Source organism: Brienomyrus brachyistius, chromosome 25, assembly GCF_023856365.1.
Source record: "Brienomyrus brachyistius isolate T26 chromosome 25, BBRACH_0.4, whole genome shotgun sequence".
NCBI classification, from domain to species: domain Eukaryota; kingdom Metazoa; phylum Chordata; class Actinopteri; order Osteoglossiformes; family Mormyridae; genus Brienomyrus; species Brienomyrus brachyistius.
The window spans coordinates 12,289,612-12,307,786 of record NC_064557.1 but is presented as its reverse complement, the minus strand read 5'-3'; the positions used below and the strand labels follow the sequence as shown (position 1 = coordinate 12,307,786).

At 46.4% G+C, this 18,175-nt stretch overlaps 4 protein-coding genes across 10 annotated transcripts; 3 read left to right on the top strand and 1 right to left on the bottom strand.

Moving 5' to 3' along the window:
• The first annotated feature begins 169 nt into the window (after nt 1-169).
• LOC125720445 (erythroblast NAD(P)(+)--arginine ADP-ribosyltransferase-like) lies at nt 170-3,178 on the top strand. 4 transcript variants are annotated; one of them, XM_048995894.1, is made up of 5 exons: nt 170-588; nt 677-739; nt 1,218-1,297; nt 1,665-2,323; nt 2,451-3,178. In XM_048995894.1, the coding sequence occupies exons 3-5, from the start codon at nt 1,229-1,231 to the stop codon at nt 2,545-2,547; spliced, it is 825 nt and encodes a 274-aa protein (XP_048851851.1). In that variant the 5' UTR covers nt 170-588; nt 677-739; nt 1,218-1,228; the 3' UTR covers nt 2,548-3,178. The 4 variants fall into 4 exon arrangements, with proteins under 4 accessions (XP_048851851.1, XP_048851849.1, XP_048851848.1 ...); XM_048995892.1 differs by having other exon boundaries at nt 172-556; nt 2,406-3,178; XM_048995891.1 differs by having other exon boundaries at nt 172-588; nt 2,406-3,178.
• An 828-nt stretch (nt 3,179-4,006) lies between these two features.
• Nucleotides 4,007-7,433, top strand: LOC125720356 (N-acyl-aromatic-L-amino acid amidohydrolase (carboxylate-forming) B-like). Of its 4 annotated transcripts, none has more exons than XM_048995672.1 (7): nt 4,007-4,375; nt 4,952-5,252; nt 5,692-5,887; nt 6,024-6,117; nt 6,201-6,308; nt 6,497-6,609; nt 7,152-7,433. In XM_048995672.1, the coding sequence occupies exons 2-7, from the start codon at nt 5,017-5,019 to the stop codon at nt 7,347-7,349; spliced, it is 945 nt and encodes a 314-aa protein (XP_048851629.1). In that variant the 5' UTR covers nt 4,007-4,375; nt 4,952-5,016; the 3' UTR covers nt 7,350-7,433. The 4 variants fall into 4 exon arrangements, with proteins under 4 accessions (XP_048851629.1, XP_048851630.1, XP_048851626.1 ...); XM_048995673.1 differs by lacking the exon at nt 4,007-4,375 and adding an exon at nt 4,377-4,502 and having other exon boundaries at nt 4,955-5,252; XM_048995669.1 differs by lacking the exon at nt 4,007-4,375 and adding an exon at nt 4,509-4,677 and having other exon boundaries at nt 4,955-5,252.
• Nucleotides 7,434-7,720: 287 nt separating this feature from the next.
• Nucleotides 7,721-11,046, bottom strand: LOC125720358 (claudin domain-containing protein 1-like). Its single transcript, XM_048995675.1, has 6 exons — nt 10,934-11,046; nt 10,706-10,789; nt 9,870-10,427; nt 9,630-9,722; nt 9,300-9,437; nt 7,721-9,202 (listed from the first exon to the last, which is right to left on the bottom strand). Exons 3-6 carry the CDS (start codon nt 10,114-10,116, stop codon nt 8,982-8,984), a joined length of 699 nt encoding a protein of 232 aa, XP_048851632.1. The 5' UTR covers nt 10,117-10,427; nt 10,706-10,789; nt 10,934-11,046; the 3' UTR covers nt 7,721-8,981.
• Nucleotides 11,047-11,923: 877 nt separating this feature from the next.
• Nucleotides 11,924-18,113, top strand: ccdc86 (coiled-coil domain containing 86). Its single transcript, XM_048995674.1, has 5 exons — nt 11,924-13,021; nt 13,492-13,621; nt 15,474-15,548; nt 15,828-17,087; nt 17,294-18,113. The coding sequence occupies exons 1-4, from the start codon at nt 12,447-12,449 to the stop codon at nt 15,966-15,968; spliced, it is 921 nt and encodes a 306-aa protein (XP_048851631.1). The 5' UTR covers nt 11,924-12,446; the 3' UTR covers nt 15,969-17,087; nt 17,294-18,113.
• The last annotated feature ends 62 nt before the right edge of the window (nt 18,114-18,175 follow it).

The following is an 18,175-nucleotide window of genomic DNA, read 5'->3' as shown; positions in this document are numbered from 1 at the left end:
CAGCAGGAGGCAGAATTATGTAACTGAGCGGGGGGCTACGGCTGGGGAAACGGTGTCTTTTTCCAGTGGAAACAAGATCATGGGGTCACAGGGTCAGAAAGTCATGTGGTGACGCACAGGCAGTGAACAGGAAGTCGCTGTTTCAGCAGAACATTGGAAGGAGACCAATCTGACAGGATTTCCATGCGTCTGTAGTCTCTGTGCGGGGTGTCATTTTCATGCGCCCGTAGCCTGAGTCCAGTTACCCCTGACACTGCAGTCTCCACTGTGTATTCTCATTTTCTATGGTTTTCTGACATGGCAGCATGAAACACATCAAAAATGCTCACAGGGGACTGACGATTCAGGACAGAACAGCTGCAAAAGAAACATTTTTTCCTCGAGCCACAACAAGCAGTCGCTGAAATCTGGACTTGAACTGCAGCCAGAACTGCTCTGGAGTCCCTGGAAGGAAGAAAGCAGGAAGGAAGGGCGTGGGCCTCCGGGCACAAACCAGGGCTGAGAGTGGGCCAGGCTCCGCTGAGCACCATTAATGCTACAGGGACCCCCCCATGAGGTGCGGAAACTCCCCTTCATCTACAGAAAACGGTACTATGTTAAACCACACATAAAGTATAGTTAGCTATAATCCTAGAAGCACAACCCGGTGCACTAACTCTACTCTGGTTGTTCTCAGGTAATCAGAAGAGTTTCTGTGGAGACAAAACAGCTTCAATAAGCGCCAAGCAGCTCTTCTGAGGTGAGTACGTTACTCTGACGGCTGCTGATTCGCCGGGTAGTGAAATGATCAGTGACAAGAGCATTTAAGGAATTTGTGTGTGACGTTTGTGGGTCTCTGTGTGTTATTTGGATGTTGTGGGGACCACCTTTTCAGGGGAAACTCAATGTTATAGAAATCTGCAGCTTCAATCAATAAACTGGGAAACTCAATATTATTATTCAATTAATAAACTAAAAATTTTGCTTGCTGACTTATGGTTTAGGTTAGGGCAGGGTAGGGATTAAAGTTGTCAAAGATATAAATGCCTAATCTGTGAGTGTGTGAGTGTGTGTGTGCCCTATACTGAAATATCACGCATCCATTATCAGAGTTTTAAATGCACGACATCAACCCCCGGCGGCTCTCATTGAGCCCCTTTCCTGTCCCCCACAATGCCGTTCTGTCAGCACCTCTGTCCACTTCCTCCTTCCTCCCCCTCCCCACTCTCCCCTCTCAGAGTGCGTAACGATGACGACCCAGGCAGCTGGCCTCCTCGTCCTGTTCACATTCCTTATCGTCGCTGCTGTGGCACACGCAGTAAGTTCGCGGCCGGTTCCTTTTTACGGTGCTTTCGTTCCTTCAGATTGCCATTCAAAGTACGCCAAAGACGCATTCACCTCACTTTGAAGCGTATCAGCAAGGAACCCTGGATCCATGCTGTCATTTAACCCACCCAATGGCAAGCTATGGTGCTGTGTAATTAGGAGACAAATACCGACACTTTAGACAATCCACATCTTTTTAACACAAACAAATACACACGGGGGCGTACTTAGGAATTCTAGAACACCTTGGACTCCCAGCTTGGACCTATATCGTGACTTTATTAAGCTGCATTTTTATATGTTATTAATGATGATTAAGTCATGTTCACATCTACTGCTTCATCTCTTTGTAAAAAAAGAAGACGATGGACATGTCCTGTATGGCAGTAGATGACCAGTTTGTCGGCTGCGAGCACCACATGATGCAGGAAGTGATGGATCCCCAGGGTTTGCTGGTGAAGGAGCTGAAGGAAAGCAAAGGATTTAAGGAAGAATGGAAAAGTATCACACACGGCAAGGGCAACCTCACCCAGCAGCATGTCCAGGCGCTGGAGGCCTACAGCAGTGACACAAAATTCAGGAGAATGTTCAATGAGGCCGTGGAGCGGCAGGGCTTGAACATCAGCACCTACCACCGCAACTTCACATACAAGTCTCTCCACTTCTTACTGACAGACACGCTGCGCATACTCAGGCAGGGATGCCACATGGTTTACCGAGGCTCGGAGACAAAGTATCATGCCAAAGTGGGATCAGAAGTGCGGTTTGGAAGATTCACCGCTGTCGTGACCAAAAAATCTGAAGCTGAAGAATCAGGTATTGATGGCACCGTCTTCGTCATCAATTCTTGCTCTGCTGTGAAAATCGAGGACTATGTCCGCAAAACCAGTGAGATTAGCTGGCTAGTTGCTCCGTTTGAGCAGTTCAACGTCACGCGTGTGAGGGACACCGATGACCACACGGAAATCACCCTGGATCATCAGTCATTTCATAGCTTTCACAACTGTTCCATGTTCAGGTGAGTCATCACTAATACAGCAATCTGTTTGTGTACTGTGATAATCCCAGTCTGTCTGTACTGTGTGCTTTCCTCTGTGCAGCTTGGCCATCTCTCGCCCCCCCCCCAGGGACTTCCCTCCCCGCAGGGACCACAATTCTTCTGGAAGCGCCGTGACCTTCAGTGCTCCGCTGACATTGTGCCTCTGTGCATCACTGTGGGTGCCAACCAAGCTCTTCGTCTGAGGCGATGGCAGTGCGTGAAGATTGGCCCATTTATTGAACAGAAACAAAATGATTCTTTATAATAAACATCCAACGTTTGTATCTATGAATTAGATTGAATCTCGATAAATGTGACCCTCACCTGACATTAGTTAGTTTAATGCATGCATAAGCCAGAATAACCTGCGTAAAGCACGATCTGCATGCCCCCCCCCACCGTGCTTGTAAATGCTGCCACTCAGTTCTGCGGGTGAGTCTGATTCGCTGCTGTATCTGCGCATGCTTTATATTCAACTGAGCCACGATCTGGGACCTGTATCACAAAGCTGAATTTCTTATTTAGCCAAACATTTAAGGTACCCCAGTATAAATGGACTCTATCTTTGTTTGGTTACATTTAGCCCAGACTACCTTAAATGCAACAAGTTATCTGGTTATCTTTTTTAAGCAAGATATCTTGCTTTATGATACAGGACTTTCATCTGTACCTTTAAATATTACACAGCTTGCTTTGTAAAGCAGCATACCAACCTCTGACTAATTCTCTTGTGTTACTGGATTGCAAGGCTTGTATTTAATCCTTTGATTTCACCTTATCTAACTACTGAAATTCATACTGGAAAATAAAGAAAATTAAAGAAGTGACACCGTTTGCATAAGTATTCAGTGCCTTTGTTGCGGGAGATCTGGGTCAATATGGGTAAAAAAGGCCTGATCCAATGAGAAGCCAGCTTACAGCTAGTCACCCCCCATGAATCAATTCAGCTGTGACATTTATATGGATAAAAGCCCCACAGTTAAAGGACTGTTGCTCTAGCTGTGAATCTGAAGAATAGTGTTAATGTGTGTGCGAGAGAGCTCGGTAATGTGTCAATTAGGACAAGGGTACTAAACAACATGTGGCTGTTTAGGTTTCCTGGTGAACACTACTGGCTCCAGTTTCAGGAAGTGGGTGTTACCCTAAGCCGCCCAGACACTGCCTGGAAAAGGGCATCCCTCTCCAAGAGAACAAGGGGAATCCTCAGAGAAGCCAGTGATCAGTCTGAGGTCAGCAGCTGGGAGAGCAGCCGGCCCCACCGAGAGCAGACGCCGTGTTATAGTTTTTAAAAGGTATATTCTAGCATAAATTACTGTTAGGTTATAGATCTCAGAGGATTCCAATTACAACACAATATGTGTCATTCTGTACAATGAGGTAATGGCTTGGAATCCTGCAATCCAGTCTGTGTATCTGCTTCATGTGACGTTTATGCAGCTTCCAGCTCTTGCCGTTTTCCTTATAACAACTTATAAAACAGCGAGCTGAGGCTCTGACATCACTTCTGCCTTCCTGTCGGGGCTGTCCCACTTCCCCCCGATAAGGCTGTAGGGTTACAGAGACACCGTTCCCTGCAGTGCGGTGGCTCCTTTGTGTCTTGGGCGTTTGCTACACTGTAACTGAGCACGGGCGGAGTTTTCACTAGCGCAGAGCAGAGCTGCACCTCAGAGGGAAAGTCGTTTGGCGGTATGAATGAAAAAAACGCAAAAGGAAAACATGCCGAGTTAAGTCTAACAAATTGTCCTGGAGAAATTTGTTTAAAAATCCGGCTGGGTGGATGGACAAATGAGTAATCCATGAGTAAGAAAGGCACCACTGATCTTGCAAAAAACATCTGGGGGCACACTATTGTGCTCATGCCTGGAGTCATGTGACCAGACGGGTGGGGACTGCTGGGCACGTGTGCTCTGAAGCATCTGCACGACCGATGGGAGTTCAGTGAACCTTCGCCCTGGGGCTGCTGTTGGGACGACCTCAATGATACATATGTGGAAACAGTGAGGGAGGAGGAAGGAAACAAGCCAGAGCAAAGTATGCGGACAACTTGCGTGAGGGCGTGACGGGGGAGGGGTGCATGCTGGAGGAAGCAGCCGTGTTATGGTGTGCGTTTGTGCGTTAGGGGCTGGGCCTCAGCCAAGTTCAGAGCTCTGGTTCAAAGGTAAGATGTGGGCAGGGCCTGCTTGGTAGACGGGAGACAGTTTGTGTGTTCAGGAACCTCAAAGCACACGCTCCAAAGTGCTCAGCCCCGTCTTCTCCTCTCCCGGCTGTGCGCTTTTACCTTGTTCTCACCGCCTTTCGCCTCGTATTGTGGATCAGAGTTGTTGCATATGCAGGTGAGCTGTTCCTGCGGTCTTTCATGGCGTGGAACTGATTGTTCTTTAGTCACATAATCTTGTTTGTTTGTTTCTCGCTTTCACATTTTAAGGGCTGATTCTGCAGTTAAGGAGTTAAAGAGTAATTCAGCTTGGGGCAGGGGGGGGGGGGGTTGGCTGTGTGTACAGAAACTCCCTTGCTAGGTGAGAGGTGAACATCACTCCTCAGCCACGCCGAATGAGGATTTTCGCAAGGTCAGCGGAGCCCTTCAGCGTGTTTTGCTCGCTTCGTCAGCAGGTTTAAGAGGGCCCTCACTTCCTGTGTTCAGTGCTACACCCCTATTGGGACCCCACACCTAGATGGACACGGTCCGCCTGCCCTCTGTAACCCGCGTCGCCATCTGCGGCGGAACCCATGGCAACGAGCTGTCTGGCGTGTACCTGGTGAGGGAGCTGCAGAAGCGGGAGAGGGAGACGCAGCAGGAGGCGGAGCCTGTCTCCGTAGTTACGGTGCTCTCAAACCCACGTGCTGTTCAGCAGTGCAGGAGGTACACAGAGATGGACTTAAACCGCTGCTTCACCAGCGCCATCCTCAGGTCAGATGAGTCTCTGCTGCTCCCATTATTTGTTTCATAATAAGTGCCAGTTTCTCACAAATGAACATTGACTATTCTTTCTTTTACTTTAAAGTTTTATTTGATGTAAAGTGGACCCTTCCCTGCACAAGGCTTGGGGATTTACATGTATTCCTCATATGTAACTTATAAGTGTACGAAGGTACATTTTAAACAGTAAAAGACACAGTCATTTAAACAGACTTGCATGTAGGTTTCAGGAATATAAACCACAAGCATATGATGGTTTGGCATTAAACTGTCAGTCAGCCTTAAAACCTGGAGGATTCTAGGGTTTGGCCACCAGAGTTAGGAATCCTTTCTGACTCTGACAGTGGCTTTGAATAGACTCTACTTTGGACTCTGCCCTGGAAATGTTATGAGACTGTGTGAATAAACTATAGATGCCTTTGTCGCTCAGCAAGCAACTAGAAGTAGGGGCTCTGTATGAGATGGAGAGAGCACAGGAGCTAAACAAGATCCTGGGCCCTCGGGGGAGCGCCACTGCTATGGACCTGGTGTGCGACCTCCACAACACCACTGCCAACATGGGTCTGTGCCTCATCGCCTACTCGGACGACAACTGGATCAGTCTGCACGTTTTGAAGTACCTGCAGGCAAGAGCAAGCGATTCCCGCTCCAGCCCTCACCAGTTAAACCTCGCTTACACTTACGCTCTACAGTAGACAGGCTGGAATTCAGCACTCGGCAGTGCAAAGGTTCAGCCGTCACGTGGCCCCGCTCTCTCCGCAGAGGGAGATCCAGTCTGTGCCAGTGCGCTTGGTCGATCTGGGGATGACGCGCTCCGAGGCGTATTCGCTGGAGAGCTTGGGAAAACACGGCCTCTGTGAGTGTGCGAGACAGTGCGTTTGCCCGTTTGTTCCGCCACCCTGGTGGCAGACAGCTGACACTGCGCTGCGTCTCCAACAGCGATCGAGGTTGGGCCACAGCCTCACGGTGTGCTCAGGGCGGATATCTTCTCTGCCATGCAGGATGGAGTGCGCTCAATGCTTGACTGGATTCGCCGCTTCAACTCAGGTTCCCAAAGGCACAGCTGTGCCGCCTCGTGGTGCCCCTCCCTCACCCTGTGTCTAATTGTAAAGGAAATGCTGTACATGCTGTGATCCTGGGCTTGCCCTGCTAAAGACACCCTCTCTCTCTCTGACACAAACACGCTCCATCTCTCTCACTCGCTCTCTATCCCTCCATCTTTCTCTCTGCCTTAGGTACCTTCTTCCAGGGCGGAGAGGTGGACGTCTACACCATGGTGAGATCTGTTGATTATCCGAGGGACCCAGAGACCGGCTCCATCACTGCCATCATCCACCCACAATTACAGGTAAAGGATTCAGCCCCCGGCATGGTGGTGCAGTGGTTAGCACTGTTGCCTCACACCTCTGGGACCTGGGTTCGAGTCTCAGCCTGGGTTACATGTGTGTGGAGTTTGCATGTTCTCCCCATGTAGTCGTGGGGTTTTCTCCGGGTACTCTGGGTTTTCCCCCCACAGTCCAAAAAAATGCTGAGGCTAATTGGAGTTGCTAAATTGCCCGTAGGTGTGCGAGTGTGCCCTGCGATGGGCTGGCCCCCCATCCTGGGTTGTTCCCTGCCTCGTGCCCATTGCTTCCGGAATAGGCTCCGGACCCCCCGCGACCCAGTAGAATAAGCGGTTTGGAAAATGGATGGATGGATTCAGCCCCGGATAAACCGGACAGGGAACCACATAGTAAAACTTTCAGTTGGAATTTACTGAAATATCCTGCAAGACAGACTGCAGACCACAATGACATTTTACTGAAATATCCTACTGAAACCACGTTTATTGGGTGTGAGCAGTGTTTTAACTCCAGTCGGAAGCTGACGTGTCCGTGTGGCCTCTGCCAGGACCGCGACTTCTGTGTCCTCCGACCCGGCGACCCGATGTTCCTGTCCTTCACCGGAGAGACGCAGCTGTTCGAGGGGGAGGAGCCTCTCTACCCCATCTTCGTGAACGAGTGCGCATACTATGAGAAGGGCATCGCCCTGTGGCTCACGCGGCTGAGGAAGGTGCAGATCCCCCCCGTGCAGGTGCAGGCAGACTGACTCCCTGTCGCCAGAGAGAGCGACACACTGCCCTCTGGCAACATTCCGCTGTAAGCAGCAAATAAATACAAGCCCTTCTAACAACACCAGTGTGGAGTGCATGTGCCTGCAGTTCATTCTTTATATTCAAATACGGATTTACCAGGGGACTTTCTAGCTATTGAAAAGATCAAATGCAAATCAAGTCTGCCTGGGGCTTCGCTGTGTTTTGTTTTTGAAGTAAGAGTAGCATCGTGGCTAAAATACTCAGGGCTACAGTCCCCAGTGATCAGACCTAATGATGCCCATGGCTATCGGACATAAGAATGATCCATGTTTCAATTTGTAAAATCGCATCTATATAACTTGTTAAAAACCACAGGTCACAGTGCTTAGAGTAAAACTCGTGTATTAGTAGTTAAAAAACACACAGAAACGCGCTGAGCATGAACACAGGGAGTTCGGAACCCCCAAAGCTTAAAACACAGCAACAGAGGCAAGCGGTGAGGACTAGAGCACAGGATTCATGGATAACAGTGCGCGGCTTCCTGAAATCAAACCTGCAGAGCCAAGGTGGAAAACTCCTTAAAAAGGAAGAACTGGTTCATTTCAGTTGACCCTGCAAATAAAACATTTAAACCAGATGAAGGGCAGTAAGGCAGAGACAGGGTGAGGCTGGGCGTTTGGCAGGTGCCCAGTCTCAGGTATGTGGCTGGCATGTTCAATGTCTACTTCTGCATAGTGGTTTAAAAAGTATAGCAGAGATCTTGGCTGATCTGATACACAGGTTAGGGACAGATATGGCAGAAACAGAGGGAGAGCACTCGGGGCTTCGCATACGAGGGCTTCAGCAATCAGAAGCACTCTAGTCTGACCCGGTATCCTCTCCGAGTTTCCACTGACAGGCCGAGAACAGGGACGACGTTCGAGGTCGCACTCCAAGCGCATCGCCGCCACAAATACGCATATTAAAGCAGGACGTTAAAATGAAGGAAATGATTAAAAGGTGATTAAGAAGAGTTCACAGTCAATTCGAATGTCAGTTAGCAACAGGACTGAAAATAATTTCATGCATAAAAACAATGATAGTTATGTACTTATTTTGCCTTTTGGAAAATATCCCAATAAATAGCAAGACTAACACGTCTAACTTAAGATAAAGCACGAATGGAATACATAAGGTTGTGTAACAGTTCCATTGGCCAAGAAGAGCTGCCCTGCAGGGAGTGTGGAGTGAGAGCCACTCTTCCGTTAAAGCTACATATTAGCAGGAGAAGTTAGCGTGAAACTAACGAACAGTTAGTATGAGATCTGAAAAAGTCAGATAAGTTTGTCCACCTTCCCCTTAGGAGTAACATCAGTAATGTTGCGAGTCTGCTTGAAGACCTGCTCGTCCTCCGGCAGCCGCTGTTTCGCGTCAAGTGACTGAACACCAGTGGTTGAAATCTCAGGTCCAGAAAGTAAAAATCCAGACCAGGATTTTCTTTCAACCAACCAGTTGAGTACTCTGTGACTGTGTCTCTTTATGCTCAATTGGTTGGTTGAAACAAAATCCTGGTCTGGATTTTTACTTTCTGGACCTGAGATTTCCACCTCTGCTGAACACACAGCTGGTGTCAAAGGGGGATGTCAGGGACAGTTGGAACGGCGCCATTATGCGACGCGGTAGGCGGTCATGCGGCGGTAGTTCTTCCGGTGGCTGCCGGATGCCCACATCAGCAGGGCGCCAGCCATCATGTGTAGCGGCGAGGAGGCCAGAGCCAGGTACAGCGACCAGCCCAGGGAGCCCTCCACCTCCTCGGGTACAACCAGGAGCCTGTGGAGCAGCCGCAAGCCGACCAGGAAGCAGCAGGTGGCTGCCAGAGAGCACAGGCCTGGGGTGGGCCAGGGGGAGAGAAGGCGACCGTACATCAGAGCACCATCATCAGCGAAACTGGAGGAAGCAGCGTCCTTTACGTGCGATTCTCTTACCCGCCAGAAGGTGGAGCACTCCTACAAAAAGTGTTGGGGTGAGGCTGCGGCACAGGCAGGAGCAGAGGCCAATCAGCGCCGCCAAGGACACCAAGCCGAGGGACACCAACGGCAACACAAACTGACACCGCCACAAGTCTGGGGTAACAAGAGAGACAATTACCCAAGACTAGTCCAAAAGTGCCTGAGACTCAACACTTCTTTTGAGCATCTAGTGACAAAACAGCATTACTTTAGCATCACTCTAATGCTAACACTAAGGTGATTGGGCCAAGCCGGGTGCTGAACCCACACAGCTAGGCTCCGGTTCCGCATTACAGCCAGACTCACAGGTGCGGAGAAGGTCCTCCTCAGAGGGTGCGCTGACCGGGTTGGTGTACTTGGAGGACAGCTGCTGTTGGAGTGTGTAACTCCTGCAGGACCCTGTGGAGTGGACAGACTAACCATTAGCTCAGAGTGTGTTCAGAATGTGTGGCTAAAGTACACAGAACCACAACTCACAGATCATAACTCTGGAGCGGGGTGTGACCGTGTGAGGCGTATAGTAGGGATATGTAGACGGGTATTCACCTGTGCTGCCCGGCCCCTGGATGCAGTACCACCAGAGGCCCAATGTTCCACTAGATTGATACAGCTTCTCCATGAAGGTCTTCTCAGAATCCACATCATGTGAAGGCATTTCCCCACTGTTATTCTGTGGACTACTGTACTGGTACCAATACGGTGTGCCAACTGCCACTGACAAGTATACAGTGGCCAGGAGGCTCAGGACCGACCCGATGACCAGGGCCGTGGCATAACGGTTGTCCACCATCATGGCAAAATGTGAGTACTGCGGGAACCTCTGACTCACTATTTAGCTACACCATGGAAATACTGACGGCAGCTGAACGTGTATGACTGTTCAAAAACAGTACTATCGGAACTTTTAAATTAAGTATAGCTAGAAAACACAGACACGAGATGGTTTTCTACAATCGATGTTACACATGCAATTTTGACAAATGCATTTATGTCTCCTATTGCTGCTTGAACTTCACTGATTGTCCATTCCAGTTCTGATCAGGTCCTGGGCCAAGCTGTGGATTCACTCTGCTCACATTTCACGCCTCCTTCATGCCTCTTGCCCTGCAGTCACACCAAAGAGACACGGGAAAGATTAACAACCACGAATTCATAACCACCATTTAGGTCTCCTCAAAAGGTTCAAAGAACGTGGACTAAGTCATGAAAAACAGCTGGATCGCACGTGGAGAAAAGAACACCTAAGTGAAATCCTCATAAGCAGCCTAGTGGACTTTCTTTTGTATTAATATTACGAATACATTCGCAGGTGATTTTCAAGAATAAATCCGACTGACGATTAAATAGAAAAAGGATTTTAAAAGAAGATGCAGGTTGCTCACATTCAGGCTAATACAAGTTGCAGGGACGTGACAGCTTGACTCGGCGGGCCGGACCGGCAGCCGCCCAGGGTGACGGCACTGCCCCTAGAAGACACTCGCCCAGTTACTCGTCAAATTCCGATTTAAAAGCGGAAACAAAACGGGGCCCATCCCTCCGGAGAATTTAACAAAAGAGTACGTCCTTTAACAACGCTATTCGGAAAATGGTCAATCGTTTTGCATATTTACTTTTATATTTATACACTGTCGAACGTAGAGCCAGCGGTTTCCTTTTCTGGATCTCGGGCGCATACAAAATACGCCATCAGCTAGCAACGGAAATATGCCTTTCATAACCGGAAATCACCCGGAACCACACAATAATGAACAGTCTTCCTCGGTTTCTCAAAAACTTTCCTCATATTACCCTGGGTTTTATTTAGATAAGATATTCAAGCGTGTGACTGGTGATGTGTAAATGCAGACGTTTGAATTACTTAAAACCTTTAGAAGGTTTGACACCTGGAATCATAATGAAATTTCCCAGAGAGCAGCACGACATCTCCGCCCTGCTCAGAAATTCATCGGCGAAGTACAGTGGTACAGTACCTCGACCTGCGAACAGTCCTATTCACGAACAAATCGGGTTACGAAGCAGATGTTCGTAATTTTTTTGTACCGGTTTGCGAACACACAAACATTCCCCAAAAGCGCCCCAAAGAACCACACGAAGAAGTGTACATTATGCCCAAGAACGGTTGTGGAATGTATATATATAAAAAAACTTGTTGTAGATGTACGTCTTTACTATATCTCTTGAGGTCGAATATCTGAAAAAAAGAAAAAAATATATAGAGAAAGAGAAGTTCATTGCTATACAACGCGTCGCATCACGAAATGTACATAAAAAAATTGTCATGAAAATAATGTACAGTATAATAAAAACTCACATTTTCGAATTATTGTTTTTTGACTGTTACTCGGTCCTTTAATGTTAATTGTTTAGTTTTTTGTGGGGGGATGTTTTGTGGTTCTTATCCGTGTTTTGGCATCTTTCGAGCGACCAGCCCGACAACTAGCGTATGCGCAGTTATTTAATTTAGCATTATTTGTGTATGATTAAGGTTATTTTAATTTAAATCTATATTCTCGGTCACAAAAAAAAACATAAAAAATTGAAAAACAGTGTTTCTGAGGTTTGAACGGATTATTTGTATTTACATTATTTTAAATGGGAAAAATTGATTCAGGTCTTTTCGGGTCACGAGTCCTCGAACTATAGGGTCGATTAATTCTGTTTATCCCGCATGTAGACATGCTGTTTAAAACCATACACCACGGAATTTAACTGATTCAAAAACACATGCGTTTATAATTATTTTACATATTGAGAACATGACAGAAACAGCCATAATAGGCCAGGCGGTTATGCTAAAGTTATTAAACCAAAATTATTGAAATAAAGCGCTTGTTGAAACACACATCAGCTTATGTGATAATTCACATATTGATAAATGGAACGACATTCTGATCTTAAACCATCGTCCCGGCGGTCTGGGTTTGGATCTGTTATTACTTGGTTTTCCAATAGTCTCACTTGGTTGCCATACCTTGGAAAAACATTAGGCGGCAGCATTAAGAATCCTTCTTCGGTTCGCTTCTATGGTATTGGAGGTAACACACGTGTTCCTGTGGAGTGTTTCCGGGTCACACGTGTATTTTTGGCCGGTCTTTCGCAGTGCTATTGCATGGTTTGAGAGCCATGCCGAAACGACAGCAAAAAAGCCAGGATGAATGTTGTGCTAATCCAGAATCATCGGTGTCGCAGGTCGAGGGCGACACCGGGACCGAGGTGTCCGCTCCTGCTGCGATGCGAACGCGGAGCGGCCGTCGGATCCTTGCTCCCAGTTACCTTCTGGATTCTGAAGCTCCAAGTCCGGCTAAAACTTCTAGGCGTCGTTTAAAGAGCGATGTTCAGAGGGTCACTGGGTCCGAATCATCGGGCGATACAGGAGCACTGCAGGAATGCGTCACGAATATGGACACAGACATAGGGTCAGAACCCGAAGCCAAAGGAATCAGAAGCGACGCCAGTGAGCCCAACAGTCCTGCCCAAGAACCGCCGGTCGGAGTCGCTGAACCAGCGGACTCAGCAGACCCGGTAGCGACAGACCCTGGACATGGGGACAATGAGAAAGGGAACAGCATGTCTGTGAAGACACTTAGTAACGCTACGGAAAGAAGTGCTAATTCCCAATCAGGGGGGAAGCAGGACCACATGATACCCACAGGGAAGCCCAAATCCGGACGCGTGTGGAAAAACCGTAACAAGCAGAGGTATCGTCACCGTTACATTTACACTGAGAACCGTTTCCATATATGAAAATTCAAACCCTGTTCATTCCATATAAAGACCAATGAATCAACATCGAATGAATCGGTAAAGTCTTAGGAGTAGCCATGCATCACTGAAATGTAGAAATCCTAATTGACATACTAGTGACACTAGGGGGCGTAAAAGATCGGTAATGTATTGCTATATGGAAGGGCTATTCAAATCACGGTTTTCAAGGGCCGAGCCCTGCTGCTTTTCCAGCCTAATTTTATCCGTCAGCTGGGCACGAAGCCTCTGAGCCAAATCAGAATCAGTAATTATTAAACTAACTACCTGGGAGAACGGAAAACAAGGCCTGGATTTGGAATCGAGGTCCAGATTTGAAGAGCCCTGCCACATGGGATTAATTTTAATACTTAACACGTTAGTGTGAAGCATAACGTTAATCTGTATGAAACAAATTCACTTTCAGGTTTTCTTCTCTGTTGCGGGACAAACCACTTCGTTCCTCATGGGAAAAAAAGATGGAGGCGAAACGAGAGAAGGAGCTTGTGAAGAAATATGCCCAGCAGTTAAAGGAGGAGAAGGCGCGAGAGAAGGAGGTGCCGTGTCAGAGAGCTAGACTGTACTACCTAGGGGTCGGCTGATAGGGGACAATGCCAATGCGGAATTTATTGAGGGGTGGGGGTAGGGGAGGGCTGGGGAGGACAGTGTCCCCGTGACCCCCCCCCCCTCCTAAATATGTATGTTTCGTAGGTCTGAAATAAATGTATTATCATTAGGGGCCAAGCACCGTAGGTTGCATTTTTTATAAATTAGGTACGTCGATAGAGGTCAGTTTAAATTATTCATACTCCAAATTTGTGGCTTATCCAGCTATCCCTCTAGCACCACCATCAGGCCAAATTTCAAGATTCGTTTGTGACCCATGCTGGCAAAATGAGTAGGAATGTGCACAGGCTAATTATGAGCTAGAGTCAAAAATGTCAAAGAAAGTTAATTTTCATCGAAATTGAGATTTTCACAAAAATGAGTCCATTAAGTAATCATCTATTGATCCCAATAATCAAAATAGTGAATGAATACCTTGAACTATCATAATTTGTTTTGTACAGGCTTTGTCTTCAGAAATTAGTGCTTTATCTTAAATTTTCTTAGAAAATCCGTGTTTTTCTCCACTCACTCGCGGCATGACTGGGAATCTCCCCACCGATTATTTGGTATCACCTTGAAGCGAGGCTCGCCTGCTTTCTAAAAATTTGCATAGTATTTCCAATGACATCACTGTGAACCAATAGAACGTGATTTTATAAAGCCCTGTTGATGTACACAAAAGTGGCTTGTCGCTAGCCGGGCGTTGTAACGTTGTAATTTTTGTGTTGTTACAAGCACCTTAAGGGTATGCTTGCTATGGTGTTTTGATTTGGAACATTCAGAAAACCTTAAACTGATTTTTCTCAAAATTTACTTTTCCAACTTTGCTGACTTCTAATGGATCATTTTTTGTCCGATTCCAACAAATCATACATCCTTTTGAAGGTTTTAAAAAAGAGAATCTAAAAATAACTCCGTTTTGAAAATTTCCTCATTCCGACTCATTTTGCCAACACGGGTCATATTTTTGCTTATAACTTGTGAACTTTTTGGCCTAGATTTGTGATCTTGATTTGTGATTCTTCCGGATCCTTAGGTTGTCTTGATGCGAATGCACCCACTGCTGTTAATGTCCTATGCCGTTGATGCAATCCCTAGCAAAGTTGGTGTACATCATCTACAAAGGATTAGGACCAAAAGTTATTCAAAGAATTCTGCTATGTCGGATGCTTTGGCCGCTGTCGTCCAATGAATTTGATGACAAAGTCAGCAAACAGAATGTGAGGCCATATTTCAGCAACATTTTGATGCATCAAAACCAAATTTGGGAGAGGGAATTGGGACCTAATTCTGAGGAAGCTCAGGAAAATGGGGTCAATCCACCAGTAGGGGGCACTGCAATAAGCAAAAACATTTTGGCTAATAACTGTTGATGTTTGCTTTAAGTCGATTTAAATAAATCTTATATTTTCCAAATTTTGTGGGATTGCTCCAAGCTGACGCTTGGGAATTTTTCATGCGGCTGCCATATTGGGTTTTAGTGAAAATTTGAGTATTTTCCACAGGCCAACAAAGTTGGTCCAATCTTCACCTTTGTAATTTGGCACCATTGCAGAGGCCAGTCCAGAGTACAACAGCGATGCAGTGAGTGCTCCGCAGCCACGCAATCAATCATGCAGCCATGCGGAACTGTCACTGTATCGGTCACATAACCCGATTAATCGACGGATGCCGACTGCCATAAAGTGCCTAAAAATCATCCGTGTTCTTTTGAATAATCGATCGGTCGACCTCTAGTGCTGCTTATTTGTTTTTTTTCTCTTTCTTTACTCATTTTACTGTTACCTTTCTAATGCTCAGGAGAAGAGGAAGCGAAGGGAGGAAGGCTTGAGAAGACGAGAGGAGAATGAAAGGAAAGCGGAGATTGTGCAAGTGGTAAGGATGCACCACTGCTGGGGGCTGGGCTTTGCGAAAGTAGCGGCTGCACCAGTGCTGCCTTCATAGCCTTCATCCAGTCGCATTTACTTGTAACACTTGGCGGCTTACTGCGCCCCCAGCTGATCAGCTGGAACGTTTCTTTCTGTTAACCTTTACGGTTTGGCGAATAACTGGCGCGTTTAATGTCACACCGCTGAGTTCTGCTCCCCATGGCCGGTTATGTAGCCGTGGCGTCTTGGCAGACCCAGGTATCTTTGAACCGCCTCTCTGTTTCAGATCCGGAACCCGGCGAAGATGAAGAGGATGAAGAAGAAGCAGCTGAGGCGAATAGAAAAGAGGGACACGCTGGCCCTGCAGCAGAAAGCGGCACGCCAGAACCCAAGTGGCCCTCAGAAAGCAGCCAAGCGAAGCCAATGAAGAGGCTGCGGGGTGTCATGTGACCTAGGCATGGCTTGTCATGTGACCGTGGGGACCGTGTCATGGCAGGGACAGTACTGCATGTCCCATGTCGGCGTCGCACGCAGCTCCAGGTCGTTTGTCGGACAATATACTTCACCTGCATCTCAGCAGTATGTGTCCGATGCCAAACAAATTGGTTGGTGTAAGACAAATAGTTCTGCTTGTAACTTTTACACAACCTAAGAAGGTAAATCTGAAATCATTATTTTACAATGGAGATAATTTAAATATCTGTTCCCTTATGTCATATTAGTGTTTCATTGTTTTGTTTTTTTTAAATACCTTCCTTGTGGAAATTACCTTCATTCAAATATGTTTGAACTTCCGTGACTCACTACTAAATGTCTCATCAGTTAAGCCATGGCAGCAATAAAAAGTGCTTCTCGTATTCTTGCTCTCCTGCCTTCGTTCATTGCTTGTATCACTAATGTTTACTTTTGCTTTTAGATGGGATTGTTTTGTGGCTTACTGGTGTCATTTTTGCACCCCCACCAGCAAAAAGTACCGAAGGTTATTCAGTTTGGTTTCACTTTTACTTTAGTAAACATAGAGTATGGCAGATGATGAGTTTAATTACACTTTCTGCTGCATGGTGGACTAGCTGGCCGCCTGTTCTTTGAAGTAAACACGTGACTCACAGTAAAATCAAAAACATTGGTGGTTTCCTGAGCGTTGCTTTCACTTTTTCTCTGATCTTAATACATTTTGGGGACTTCCCGTGGTGTTTCTGATATGTCAGCTGTCCATTTGAAACTGCTGCAAGCCGACACGAAAGGTTCCTGTTGAATTGCACTGCCATCTGAGTCTGCTATAGACTCGAGGTTTTCACGAAACAATGTACCAATGTGCATTCACCTCGATGCTTTGAGGTTTGTTTTGCTGAGTTCTTGTTAAATTTTTATCAGATTGGCAGGCTGTTTTCATTTGAGCATCTTCCTGTAAATCACATGACTGGAAACATGCCCAAACCCTCCCCTCGGCCACGACGGTATAAAAACAACCATCATCCTGAGCTCTACATGCGACAGTAGAATAAGACACAGCATCACAGTAAGCATGGCGACCGTAATTCATCAGGTAAGCTGAGGTTTTCTGATTTAATATTTTGCTTTGTTGTTTCTTTTTATTTTTTTTTGTGATTTTATGCTTCCCTTTTAAAGATGTGTCATACAGTGATTTAAAAAAAAATAATAATAATGGGATATTTATTGAGTGTGAGGAGTGTTACTTTAACTGATGTTGCAAACACTGTGTTACGGCAATTTTTCCCACTGTTTCCCAAGATGCTTAATAGCGTCTGGGGGACCCCGAAACATGAGAGGACCAGGTCACCTGCTCCTACCCCGGTGCCCTTCGACCAGACCTTCCAGGGCAGCACCCACGCCACCCTCAATGCCGTCAAAGAGGGCGTGTCTCTCAATCCTACCTCCAGCCACATCTCCGTGTCCGTCTTTGATGGGTCCAGCGGCAAAAAGGTCAAGCTGCAGCTCCTGGAGACCGACACCGTCGGGAAGGTGAAAGAGTTGCTGAAGGAGGGCCCTATGCCAGGACAAAGCCTGGAGCTCGCCTGCAACGGCAAGCCTGTGGTGCAGCATCAGACCCTGAAGGAGCTATGCGTGCTTGGGAAAGTCACCTTCATCACCTACCGCAAGTGTGTTGGTGGTTAGTTGTGGGAAGATTCATCCAAAAATGTTTAATATCAAATGAAATGTACATTTCCGTGCTTTGTCTGTCAGTTACTGTGTGACACTTTAATTTTTTTGTGTGATTTTTAATTGTGTATGACCAATTATAACAAATCACAGTTTTCTTGAATGTCATGTTAAATACTTGCAAGTAATTCAGGCTACTGTTTACTTGTATTTGTTACCCAAAATGCTCTGATTTCAGTTTCTCCCAATAAATGTTATTTACACAATAACATTTCCATGTATCGATTTTTCACAGCTATAGATAATGTCTGCAAGTATTTCTTACAACTTATTACTGTCATTCAGTGCATTTTTGTAACGATACATGCTGCTGCTACTTAGTGGAACATTTTAAGAAATTATTTTCAAACTTTAACCTTCATATTAAATAAATCATCTATTGTCCTTGTAATATCAGACCCTTTTGTGCTTTTTTTACACAAGATAGTCACGATTTATCAAAAGTGAAATCAT

Excerpts from the sequence above, each read along its gene's own strand:
- ccdc86 (XM_048995674.1), top strand. The coding sequence starts at position 12,447 with ATGCCGAAACGACAGCAAAAAAGCCAGGATGAATGTTGTGCTAATCCA. Across the intron at positions 13,022-13,491 it reads AAAAACCGTAACAAGCAGAG|GTTTTCTTCTCTGTTGCGGG; the intron begins GTATCGTCACCG and ends ATTCACTTTCAG. Across the intron at positions 13,622-15,473 it reads AGAAGGCGCGAGAGAAGGAG|GAGAAGAGGAAGCGAAGGGA; the intron begins GTGCCGTGTCAG and ends TCTAATGCTCAG.
- LOC125720445 (XM_048995892.1), top strand. The coding sequence starts at position 1,229 with ATGACGACCCAGGCAGCTGGCCTCCTCGTCCTGTTCACATTCCTTATC. Across the intron at positions 1,298-1,664 it reads TCGCTGCTGTGGCACACGCA|AAGACGATGGACATGTCCTG; the intron begins GTAAGTTCGCGG and ends TTGTAAAAAAAG. Across the intron at positions 2,324-2,405 it reads CACAACTGTTCCATGTTCAG|CTTGGCCATCTCTCGCCCCC; the intron begins GTGAGTCATCAC and ends TCCTCTGTGCAG.
- LOC125720358 (XM_048995675.1), bottom strand. The coding sequence starts at position 10,116 with ATGATGGTGGACAACCGTTATGCCACGGCCCTGGTCATCGGGTCGGTC. Across the intron at positions 9,723-9,869 it reads CCAGGGGCCGGGCAGCACAG|GGTCCTGCAGGAGTTACACA; the intron begins GTGAATACCCGT and ends TCCACTCCACAG. Across the intron at positions 9,203-9,299 it reads AGTGCTCCACCTTCTGGCGG|GCCTGTGCTCTCTGGCAGCC; the intron begins GTAAGAGAATCG and ends GGCCCACCCCAG.
- LOC125720356 (XM_048995672.1), top strand. The coding sequence starts at position 5,017 with ATGGACACGGTCCGCCTGCCCTCTGTAACCCGCGTCGCCATCTGCGGC. Across the intron at positions 5,888-6,023 it reads ACGTTTTGAAGTACCTGCAG|AGGGAGATCCAGTCTGTGCC; the intron begins GCAAGAGCAAGC and ends CTCTCTCCGCAG. Across the intron at positions 6,610-7,151 it reads TCATCCACCCACAATTACAG|GACCGCGACTTCTGTGTCCT; the intron begins GTAAAGGATTCA and ends GGCCTCTGCCAG.